General features: G+C 38.0%; 1 protein-coding gene across 1 annotated transcript; it reads left to right on the top strand.

Annotated features, from left to right (window-relative positions):
- Positions 1–361: 361 nt before the first annotated feature.
- Positions 362–1,228, top strand: LOC149180500 (uncharacterized). The gene has a single exon (XM_089417959.1). The coding sequence runs from the start codon at positions 362–364 to the stop codon at positions 1,226–1,228; it is 867 nt and encodes a 288-aa protein (XP_089274085.1).
- Positions 1,229–9,508: the final 8,280 nt, after the last annotated feature.

Raw genomic sequence — 9,508 nt, 5'->3', positions numbered from 1 at the left:
CGTCAAAGGTAAAGATATCAGCACTTCATCGATGGATCTGCTGTTCGAGAAAGGTATTTGGTGATTTAATTGAACACCAGTAAATCACCTGGATGCTCCTACTAGATCCATCCATGTTCAGAGACAGTAATAAGTGAAGTAGCGTATTGTAGGCCAATTTTTCTATTTTCAGAAGATTGAAGTAGCGACGAGGAGTACTGGTGCTTTATTAATATCTGGGACACCCACAGGAGTTTTCTCATTCTCTCCAACCACCAGATTGCCTGCCAAATTAGATTTAAATTTTCTGCTCAAACTTGGATATAAACATCCTCACATTTTCCATAAACGTGGGCTTAAATATGGTGGTCTTCTTAAATCAATGTGTTCAGTGGCATTGGAAGAAACCAAGTTAGGGGAAGTAGGCTTTCAACCAGAAATTTCCCAATTCAAGGTAATTCAGATTCTGCCAGAGTCAAGGTCAGAATTTTATATGGGCTTTGTTCTAGCCTCCGAAGACGTCGCTTTTGGCATTCGTTGCATTGTTATTGAAACAGAAATATCCAAAGAATTGGTGTATAGAGGCGATGCCTATACTAAGGCAGGGCAATTGGCACAAGTGAGAATGAAAGGAGGAGACGTGTTAAGAGTGCTGTACAAGATGAGGGGAGATAGGTCTGCTGGCCACATAAAGGCACCGAACTCGACACTCTCTATTAAAACTCCTCTGCATCTCCATGTTACACAGTCCAATTTTCCTCTCCTCTATGGGCTTAAAAAACGAGATGAGGTTGAAGTGGTACCTTTTGAGCTGATAGGACTTGGTCTGTGGCCTGTCTTATTTATCTCTGGTTTTCCAACAATGTTTTTCTTTGCTTCTAGGAGAGGTATTGCAGTTGCCTGTGCTATTATTGAAGCCAAGGAAGGAGATAAAGGGAGTCCGAGCTTGGGCTTCCGTGAGGAAGTGAGACTATATTATTCAGCTCCAGACCCAACTCTTATTGCATATAAGGGTAAGTTTAAAGAATGGGAGAAGAAGCAGGTAAAGATCCGCACTACAGTATCCAGTACAACAATTGAAGAATGGGAAGGTTATGTGGGTTCTTTTACATCTCTCTGGGATGAAGATGACATTGAATATGATCCAGATACAACAGCAACTGTTGTTTGTGTTGAAGATGATGCAAGAACAGTTTTATCGTTTTGGATTAAAATCCTTGCAGCTTTCAATGGTGGGTATTGGTGTTAATAAATCGATGTCTAAAATTCAGATGCGCAACCCCCAGGCTGTCCAAGCTTTAACGAAGGGGAAAGGCACACAATAAGTGGTTTCTCTAAATCAGCATTTACTAACGTGGCAGCATTTGGTAAATTGCGGACCCCCAACTCTGAAACCTCTTACTGCTTAGACCCCGCCCTGCAATCCACTTCTGGTTTTAAGTCATAGAGCAAGATTTAACTTTCCAGACAAGGAGCTAGGTAGTTGCAAATTTTCTGGGTGGCTCTTTTGCTATCGTGATTCTTTCCATTGCATTACAGATGCAAAAGATAGCGCACTCAAGGCCAGTCTTATCATGGCATTCTTTCATCTTGCTATTACTTTGTGATCGATTTTTGGAATTACCCTTACAGTGAGATAGCTTACACACTCCCACGTGAAGAGAAACCTGCAACAACAATGAATGTTATGTGGATTTTAATGGTTTATGGATTGGAAGCGCAATCCAACTTGATCCTAACCTTCCAAAACCAGTTGTCAAGAAGCCTGCTCCAAAAGTGAAAGTGCCCCAGCCTTCACTGAGAAAGAGAGTGGGCCATGATGACATTTAAATCAAGGGAGGGGATTTGCTTCGTCCAAAATGTGATTTTATGAACTTCGTGCAAAATCACAAACTGACTACAATGTGATTTAAAGTGTCCAGAAAGAAAATTGGGGTAGCATTTTAACTTGCTTATCACTTCGAAAGCAAGGAATAATGACTATGATAATGATGAATCAGATGGAGTGAAAGTTGCTGTCTTTAAAAATGCAGATAGCTCTAGAGTTACTGATGTCCCTGTAATAAATGGGGATATAGGGAACAAAAAGGATTCATGCTTTGATGATGATCCTTTTCATTTTGATGACCTACCCATGCATGGAATTGAAAGGAGATTATTAAAGTTTTTCTCTATAACCCTGCTTTGGAGCCAAAGTATAATATTAAGTGTTGTATCTGTTTCTCGAAGGCAGTTGTTGGCTGCGAAACTGCGTCGAGAAACCAACTTAACCAACTTTAGGTTCAAGCTGGCCCTCGAACCAAAGGGGTCTCCCTCAAGTGTTACAAGGCTTTTAATGTTGTTCACTGACACTGAACACCAACCTATTAAGCACAATGGCTAGATCTAGGGTTTGTTGTATAAGTGGTTGCTGATGAGTCACAAATCCCTGCTTAACAAATAAGGCCTTCTCTTGCAGAGGTCTTATCAAAGTGCCAATGTTCAACTATGACAAAATAACATAACTTGAAAGGTTTTGAAAGAGGAATGGATGAAAATTTAGATAATCTAATATCCTCCCTGAATACCTAACCTTCTAACAAGATAAAAAACGTGTAGAAGAACCTCTACAGTGAACAAAAATACATCTAAATATAGCATAGAAGCAACAATCTGATGATTTCTGGGTGATCAATTAAACAAATTGTTCAATCTTTCACTCAGTAGAGAAAATAACATTGCATAGGGATGTCAGGGAGGTTGGTACTCAGCCTAGTCCTTCCCAATGTCCTACACTACCTCAAATATATGCAGAAAAGACTATGTAATCACAAGTAGCACTCACATGTACGCAAGTTCTGTCCATAAACTGAAGCCAAAATCCCTTGAATTAAAAACTTTGTAATATCATGTTTTACAAAAATATGAGGGTCTTTCTGGGCTCAAAAGCCAACCCTTTTACAATTAAAATGAAAGGATATATAAAAAATTACAGTCCTGAAGCTATTGCAAGCTTTCGGGAATAAAAATCTTAACCATACACTAAAAATAATATCTAATTTGTTACACACTTTCTGGAAACAAAATCAAATAAAGACTAAAAATAAAACTAAATCTAAATATGGTGCAATGTGTCTCGAATGGTTGAAAATGGAATCAAGTTCCTTTGGAATAGGATTGCTTTGCCACTTGTCTTCTCTAGATGCTTTTCACTGCTAAGGAACCGCCTGAGAATCTAACTTTGTTTCTTGGAATCTGCATATAACCTCCGACTGCTGATTTTCTGCTTCAATTTGATCCTTTGACTTCTAATCCTCCTGCTTGAAATCTGGAGCTGTTTTGCCTTCTAATATTCTACCTCGAGATTTAAATCTGTTCCCAGAAAATCTGTCAAATTTGCAGAGTCCCATTTGTTTCTTTCACTCCTACAGGACTGTTATTCACATAAAACATAAACAACATCATCCGGATTTGGAAATAAATGTAAATGCACAGGTTTCTGCAATTGCATCTCTTGGGTCATATAAACAAAGTAGAATCTTCTGTAGATTTCTTTATCTTTACTCACTACATGCTAAGTTGTTGCTGCAAAAAAAATGGAAATCTGATTGCTTTTGCTTGTCACCACCAGAGAAATGAACTCTTAAAAGTCCCAACCTTGATGAGTGATAAACTGCTTCATCATAAAGGGGTATTGGAAAAACACAAAAGCAAGCTAGGGCTCCTAAACTATGCTCCAAATAAAGATAAATCATAAAAGGTAAAAGGCACACCAGAGGGGTGGAGAAAGTAGGCCAACGAAAGAGGTAACTTATGCCACCATGATTGCTACCTCCTTACATCTATACACCTAGGATGTTGGACCCCCATTAGCTGGTCACATGGCTATGGTATCTGCCTTGAAGTGTTTCCCACTTTGTAATCATCATTATCACATACACCTATGGATTGATGGGATAACTTGCAACATGTCACTCCTCTTGGGGGCTAGAAACAACCAATAGGGTTGTTGACCTAATCTTCCCTAATATAAGTGAGGTACCTTGTTTGCATGTCCTGATTTAGTTAGAGATTTGAAGGTGAGTTTTGTGTGAGGTATTCTTGTGCCCTTAGCATTGGATATGGCCCACTATGATGCTTTAATGGTTATTGCCCCTAATGATTGTTGACCTCACTTGAATCTTAAGAGGTTTTGTCAAGTGGTGTTATCACAATAGTAGGTATTCCTTGAGAGATGGGCTTGAATACTTCCAACAGTACTTTAGAGGTCATTGTACCCCATCTGGTGAGCAATTCTAACCTCGATGATGCAGTGTTGCCCCTCTAGGGATGAACATTGGTCTATGAGATGATTCCACATGGTACTTGACCCTCATATGTACCCATGAACATTGAAATGTTGAGCTAATGAGGTTAGGCATTAGGCAATTAGATGACGTGCTTAGATGGAACCAAGATGCACCTGGGCTGGCCTTGATACTGTTTGATGGATGTTGTTCGTTCTAGAGCCTAGATGATGATTTATTATCCTTGAGATGACATGGGAGGGCTTGCCCATCACCTTTGGACCCCAACTCTTGAGCATGATGATGCCACCTCACTCCTTTGGCCCTTAGAAGGGTGATGTAGGGCATAATTATGATAATGTCATGGTTTTTGAGGCATTTTATGGAGGCATAACCATGCACTTTGAGATTTTCTTGGAATGAGGAGCACTCATGATCCATTTTGTCACTTTCTTGTGGCATCGTGCATTTATGGAGGATGACGTCATGGCAGAGGTCATTATTTCCCACATGTTGGGCTATTTTTGGCATTTATGTTATGTTTTTGGGCTATATTGAGGTCAGCTTGTGAGCATTCTCTTGTTGAACACTTAAGCAAATTTGTTTTAAGAGTCTACTTGTAAAAATTATGGAAATAAGACAAGTTAGACCTATGTAAATCGAGGAGGCTTTATTTCATTTTTGCATCATCACTCACTCATCACACTCCTCTCTTTGAGAGTTTGCATTAGTCTTTTTGTCTCTACTTGGGCAAAATGAGATCTTTTGTGGTGCAAGTTTCTATTAGAGATGGAATTTTAACTTGGTGATTGTTTCCTGTGATTGATTGAAGTGATTCTTTGTTGAAAATGTAGCAAGTAAAGGTCTTTTGGCTTGTGCCTTAGCTAGTGAAGACCTCGATTTGTCTTTCTCTAGCATGAGTGCGAGCTCATGACTTAGACTTCAATTCAGATGAGTTTATTTCCAGATTACTGGAATGATCATCAAGATAGCATGCCTAGAGTTGGAGCTTCAGTTATGTGAAGTCTTCTTTAGTTTGACTACAGAACGAGGTGGCAGTTAGAAGTTCAGTTAGAAGAAGTTAGTCTTCAGTCTTGATTGAAAGGAGAACGAGTTAAGACTCCAAGTGTTGATTGGAGAAAGAACCAATGGAACTCTCAGTTAACTTGCAATGACAACTTGACTTCTAAAATTGAATTGGGCTTTCCTTGCATGCTCTAATTGGGTCTATAAAAAGGAGGACGAAGGCACATAATACAAACAATTTTGTGAGATCATCTTTGATTGTGGAGTGCGTATTCTTGAGGAGGCTTGTGTGCTAAAGAATAGGAGCAAATTTGTGCTAGGAAATAGGGGCAGGAAGTGCGCAAGAAAATAAGAGTTGGGATTAGGCAAGAAGTAGGACAAGTCAAGGTTATTTAGCAGGGGAACAGTTGTGTGCTAGAGGGTTGAGATCAAGCAGTGATCAAGGTTGACCGAGATCAATTGTATTAGCTGAGATTAGTGAGAAGAAGCATAATGCTTTATCAATGACAGATTGCTCGCTGCAGGAAGCAACATGAATGTAATAGATCCAATTGCTCAAGAATAATCAATAAAATACCACAACAAAGAAAGTAGGTTTTCCCTTTTGGGTTTCCTAGGTGAACAAACATGTCAATTTGTGTGAATGTGTTTTTATCTCGATTATTTTCCCCTATTTATAAATTGTTAAGAAACTATGTATCTTGGTGAAAGTAAATTTAGTTTCAGTTTTCAGTTGCCTTGTTTTCAGTTATTCATCTAAGTAGTTGCAGAGTTTCAAGGAAAATTAATATTCTTGTGGAAAATTTTGTAACATTACCTCACATTTTCCATATTTGACATGTGGTATTTGTGTAGTAGTGTTTTTACATATGCCATGATATGAATTGCTGAATTTTGTCTTGAAGTCTTGCTCCTCTATGATATGAAAAACTATTTCTTGGAATCGTTTAAGAGAAGTTTGAGTGCGCATCTCTTAAATTTAAATTCTTCCTTCATAAGGAAATCCTTAGGGTTTAAAAGTGGGTGTCCTAGTCACTCTCTCATACTTCAACAAGGCCATTCTCATTGGATCTGCCCTAAAAGACTCCATTGGCCCATTTAGAACAAGGCACTAGTCATAGTGGTGTTTATCAAACCCAGTGTTGCGGGGGAGCGCCCCCCCCCCCCCTCGCTCCCGCTCCCGATCCGCGCTCCGGGCGGGAGCGGGTCGGGAGCGCGCTCCCGAAATCGCTCCCGATTTCGGGAGCGCGCTCCCTAAAAAAAAATTCGCTCCCTGCCTTTTCGGGAGCGTTTTCGGGAGCGTTTTGCCTTTTTTGCATTTTTTTTTTTGTAGTAATGTTCGAAATGCAATTTTTTTTGAAAGAAACAAATAGTTTTTGAGTGGGGCAACTTAATGATCAAGTCTAGGCCCTAGTATTGATATGCTATTCATGGTAATGTTAAATTCTTAAAGTAAAAGTGACATTTTCTTTAATTTTCATTTTCATCCTTTTACTTAAATTTTTAACATTACCATGAAATGACTCAGGATGTTTGAGAGTGGTTTCGTCCTCATTGGATTTCATATGGAGAAAGTAGAATTTTAGATTTCATTCAAAATCCAGCAGACTTATCAGTTTTTCAGGATTTCAGGATTGGGGGATTGCAATGTTTCCATTGAATTTTGTCATGTATTAGGGTATGGAACTCATATTTAATCAAGAGTACCAATCCCTCTATGTACCTTGATGTTAGTGACATTGGTTGTCGAACTCCTCTATCATGACCCTTCTAAAAATGTACGCATCACTCAAACAAAATCTTGACTTGACATGCTATGCTTTTTCTATCTTATGTTAATGCTTAGATATTAATGACAAAGATCCCTATACAGATACAAAGGTAATGACAAAGATACCTCTGGATATTAATGCTTGGAGGGTGATATTAATGACAAAGATCCTGATTTTGCAACAAGACTAAAAAATTAGACATTTCTCGTGGTGGCAAGAGGCCCAAGCATAAGAAATAGATAATAGATTTACTTCTCTTCTCTAGTTTCTAGTAGCTTTTATAACTATTGACTCTTTCATATTTATTATGATATTTTTTTAAACAATATATGACAATTTAAGTTTGAAGTTGGCAATTATAACTCATTAGTAATGAATTATGAATATGATGCTTCATGAAAGTTGAAAGTTGTTTCATTTCGTTTCATTTTATAACATTTCATTTCATGTTAGATATTATTTGTTGTAATGGTTACACTTAGCTTACAAGTACAACTTTGGTGATCAATGATGATAAATGTTATATATTGAATTTTGAAAGCTTGAAACTTTAAGATTGATGAATCATGAGACTCAATATGTTGTATGTTACTATGTTACTAACTTGCGGACGTGGTTGATGAAGATTATAACTTCTAGATGATTGTTGTTATATGGTTCAATCTATGCTTTTTTATGTTTTTTATATCTAATTCATCATTCTACATGTTTTTGTTGACATATATGTATCAAAAATTAAAAAATATAAAAAATATATATATTTTTAAAAAATCGCTCCGGGATTCGCTCCCAAACCGGGAGCTTCTGAAAATGGTCGCTCCCGCTCCCGCTTCCGCTCCCGCTCCCCGCTTCCGCTCCCGCTCCCAAGTAACATTGATCAAACCTCATTCTTTAATAAATTTATCCTTTTTCTTTTTAATTTCTAGATATTTAGGGTTAGGGATAGGGTTTTATGTGAAATATTGCTAAAAAATTAATTCTTGTTTGATGTATTATTGCTCGTAAAGTAGAAAATGCATTTAATAATTAAATAAATGCAAAATTTAGCATTATTTGCATGTTAAATCCAATGTTACCAGATTCGGAATTGGTAATAAATCAGCGAGGCAAATTTTAGCTTTCTAATACCCAACAACTAATTTAATAAGTATTATGAGGTGCAATAACTGAAAATTGAACTGCGAAATTCACTTACTAAATATATTGAGTATTCTAACAGAATAATAGCAGCGGGAAAATAAATTCTCAAAGACACAAGCACACATTAAACAACACACCAGAAATTACTTAGAAAACTCCAATTGGGGAAAACTTGCCAATTTGTGTGTTTTTATTAATCTGCTAAGCAAAATCTCAGAAATTGATTACAAAGTACTTGGAAAAATTCCCTAACAATTTACTAATCCTCAACACACTGATTTGTGCATCCTTGATTAACTTGACCTCTCTCATGCACAACTGTACGGATTGTATAGGCTAAGACTGCTTATTTGCGAAATCCAACTCGGCCGTAGAAGTGATGCGCTTTGGCTCTAGAAATCTCTTGAGGCTATTTAGCCTCTTTCTCTGCCTTCACGCGCTAAACTGGAAACTCCTTTGCTGAACTCAAACACACACATTTCTTTAGTAAATAATCAAGTGACTACTAAGTTTGTGCCCTTCCTCTTTATAGAATTGAACTAGTTCCTCAACTCAAGCGAATTGGCTCCTTGAACTCAAGTCAAACTAGCTTCTTGAACTGAAGTTGAACTACCTAACTGAACTCAAGTTGAACTGAGATTAAATCTCCATGCATGGCTGAGTTCAATTTACTATTTTTGACTATAGGCAAATTAGAGAATTTTCCTAAGTCAAAACTAAGAGAAAGTATAGCTGTGCCTTAGCTTCGCTCGTGGGATCCACTACCAATTTTAATGCACTTCTAAATTTAGCAGAACCCTTCCATCTCTAACTTCAATCAACACTCCCTCTTAGAGAGGAAGGTGTTCTATACTACACCATTATCTTTGAAGTAGACGAATCCGCCTCTTGCCAATGCCTTGGTCAAGATATCTGTTGTTTGCTCCTCCATAGGTATGTACTAAACTCTGACTTTACCTCTCTGAACACAATATTTGATATCGTGGTACCTGATCTCAATGTGCTTGGAGCGATCATGAAATACAGGATTTTCAGAGAGTTCGATGCAACTCTGATTATCACAGTTTATGATCATGGGCTCCAACCTCTCACTGAATAACCCAACAAGTAGCTTCCTGAACCAAATAGCTTCGCAAGCTGCCACGCTGGCAACCATGTAATCAACCTCAACTGAGCTCAGTGTCATTGATTTCTGCTTCCTGCTGAACTAGGAAACAATTGCTAACTCAACACCGAAAGCACAACTTGAAGTGCTCTTCCTGTCTGCTGAACCCCCTTCCCAATCCGCAACGGTGAATCCTTGAAGACTCATTCCATCAACTTGCC

Source organism: Pinus tabuliformis, chromosome 3_2 (assembly GCF_031772625.1).
Source record: "Pinus tabuliformis cultivar Carrire ecotype Pingquan chromosome 3_2, CPIR1, whole genome shotgun sequence".
Taxonomy (NCBI): Eukaryota; Viridiplantae; Streptophyta; class Pinopsida; order Pinales; family Pinaceae; genus Pinus; species Pinus tabuliformis.
This window is presented reverse-complemented; position numbering and strand designations above follow the sequence as displayed.

Coding starts and splice junctions, on each gene's coding strand:
- LOC149180500 (XM_089417959.1), top strand. CDS start 362: ATGTGTTCAGTGGCATTGGAAGAAACCAAGTTAGGGGAAGTAGGCTTT.